The following is a 2,574-nucleotide window of genomic DNA, read 5'->3' on the forward strand; positions in this document are numbered from 1 at the left end:
AAAACAGAACAAAAGGACTCCTGCCAAGGATATTATCAGTCTTTTTAAGGCTGATGGTGTAATAAAATGATTTGTTTACAATTTGCTAGTTGAGCCCCAATCGCGAATCACTCCGGATTTTATTGTAAGCGTTCGAAGTTTGAGACTGTTTTAAGTTTGAATTAGAACGGTAAACGCCATTTTCCAGGATGCTTTCAAGAATTGGCTGCGTTATTGTGAGATTAGATTAGATTAGACATGGGTTATTTTGTTATTACAACGCTATTACAACCAAAACCGATCAGCATGATGCGACAGTAAAAGTTCAACATTTCTGCTGTACAGATGTATGTTTCAAGTTGACAAAGCTGGTGAACTAATTTAGCTTTTTACCAGAACGAAGAGCGAAAAGCTTTATTAAATTATAGCAGTGGTTGACAAATAGCGAAGGCTTAATCGGTTTTATTGCTGCTCTCAGAAGAGTGTGATACGACTACTTGAACTTATAACCTGATTCTTAAAGGAGTCCTTCTGAAGAATGGGCCGCTTCATCGGAAGGCATTATTAGCGGCATGAACGTTATAAAATTTAGATTTGTTACTTGGGATACTGACGCCTGACAATTATTCGAAACATTTGAAAATAAACTGAAATGGTTTACAAAAATTGACCTGCCCAACAACATCAGGTAATGTTAAAATATAGTACAACCCCACTAATTCGACAAATTCATGACCGGATTAACGAATTTTGACTCGATAATCCGGCAGTCAAACAAATGTCAGTGGTGGTTTGAAATGTCGTATTGTCCAGAGATAAACAACTCCGAAACATTGCCGAAAAAATTATCGAAATACGCAATAAAGTTGTGTTATCTTAAGTAATTAAGAACATTAATCTATTGAGAACAGGGCCGAAAAAATTGAGCTCTTGCCAAAATTTAACGCAGTTATAAGAAGCATCATTTACCATTTCCGTTTAATTGGACTGAGTAACATCTTGACTTAAATAAAGACTCCCTATGAAGGTAGTGTACAATTGAGAGAAGCTAAGTACAATGCTTTTTAATTCGTAATTTTCCGGATTAGCGAGATCCGGACTATCGAGTCGTTGGATTAGCGGGGGGATACTGTACTCACAAGGCAGGTAGCACACATTGGTAGGACTCAACTACCTGCGAAGGTTTGATCTGGAGTTATTTTGACCTATACCAATCTATGTTTGATCTTCTGTTTATTCTTCTGTGAACCTTGTGTTATAGTAGAAGCTAACCGAAGCTGAAACTTGAAATCCTCGGACCGAGTTGGAATCGAACCGAAGTCAATCACGATGGATCAATCTAAATTGCGGGAACTGGCCATTCAATTGTTCGACTTAAAGGCTCTAAAGTTTTATGTATGTAAAACAAAAGCTGGTACAAAGTCATACATTTACTATGACTATGAAGTCATCATTAGTAACCCGGATATTATGGTACGTTCTAGGTTATTACGTTAGTTAGTAGAGTTTGTGCATAAAAAATCTTTCTGACATATTTATTTCAGAGTACAGTTTCGGATTTACTAACTGAGTGCATGAAGCTAAATATGGTAGACATGGAAGTACATCTGTGTGGTGCATCATACATGGCACTCCCCGTAGCGTCGCTTATGTCAGCTGAGACTAAAAAACCTATTCTGATCCGTAAGGATTACAAGACCTCTGGCATGGAAAAGGCGATCGAAGGAAAATTCAGTACCGGCAGCAAGTCTCTTATCATTGCTGACGTAGTTACTTCTGGTATATCTGTTGTGGGAACAGCAAAAGCTTTACGAGCGGAGGGTAAGTTCCATTTTGAAATAGTTGCTCGATTATGTTACCTCTGGCGATTCGTATGTTGAAAATTTACAGGTACATTACGATTAATCGTTTCTAGGCTTGTTCTCTATACGCCTTTGCTTCATATTATACTCAGCATTCATTGAACTAATATACATATTAAATTTTCTATTTCAGGACTCGTCGTGCAGGATGCTATAGCGATAGTGGATCAAGAACAGGGCGGCCGTAAAAACGCGGAAAAATACGGCATTAGGATGCATTCGCTTTTGACGCTGTCATTTCTACTTAATACACTGCGCGATGCTGGGCGCATCAACGAGAGCACAGCACTGGCTGTATCGAAATACGCCGAGGCTACTCAATTGCGCCTCGATTTAGACAAGAGGGATGCTACCACATTAGAGATACCAGATGATAAAGATTCAGAACCGTGCAGCGCTTTTGAATATATCCCATATTTTGTAATTGTTGTATGCAGTATAGTATGGATATGCCTTTGCTATCGTTGGCGTATGATTAACGATCAGGAACACATCTAAACTAACATGTTTGCATTGAATGTATTCGCTGAACGTTTGTAAAACATAAAGTATGTCTGAAAAAAATCAGTTTCGTCCTTATCGGGCATGATTACGAAAATTGAAACTAAAACGGATGAAATATATGATTGATAAAGTAGCGAATTTTTACTTCATTGCTGACAGTTCTACAGTTCGTTGTGTGTTACACCTATCTATTAAAGGAAGTAGATACGCCTGTCTTTGATTACTTCAT

General features: G+C 38.0%; 1 protein-coding gene across 1 annotated transcript; it reads left to right on the top strand.

The window, feature by feature from the left end:
- Window positions 1-1,308: 1,308 nt before the first annotated feature.
- On the top strand, window positions 1,309-2,339 carry LOC128746155 (uridine 5'-monophosphate synthase-like). The gene is made up of 3 exons (XM_053843200.1): window positions 1,309-1,452; window positions 1,524-1,800; window positions 1,975-2,339. Exons 1-3 carry the CDS (start codon window positions 1,309-1,311, stop codon window positions 2,337-2,339), a joined length of 786 nt encoding a protein of 261 aa, XP_053699175.1.
- Window positions 2,340-2,574: the final 235 nt, after the last annotated feature.

The sequence above is a fragment of the Sabethes cyaneus genome, chromosome 1, assembly GCF_943734655.1.
Source record: "Sabethes cyaneus chromosome 1, idSabCyanKW18_F2, whole genome shotgun sequence".
Lineage (NCBI taxonomy): Eukaryota > Metazoa > Arthropoda > Insecta > Diptera > Culicidae > Sabethes > Sabethes cyaneus.

What these genes read in the sequence shown, in the direction of transcription:
- LOC128746155 (XM_053843200.1), top strand. Translation starts at nt 1,309, where the DNA reads ATGGATCAATCTAAATTGCGGGAACTGGCCATTCAATTGTTCGACTTA. An exon ending in TTAGTAACCCGGATATTATG is followed by an intron (nt 1,453 to 1,523) that starts GTACGTTCTAGG and finishes TATTTATTTCAG; the next exon opens with AGTACAGTTTCGGATTTACT. An exon ending in AAAAGCTTTACGAGCGGAGG is followed by an intron (nt 1,801 to 1,974) that starts GTAAGTTCCATT and finishes TTTCTATTTCAG; the next exon opens with GACTCGTCGTGCAGGATGCT.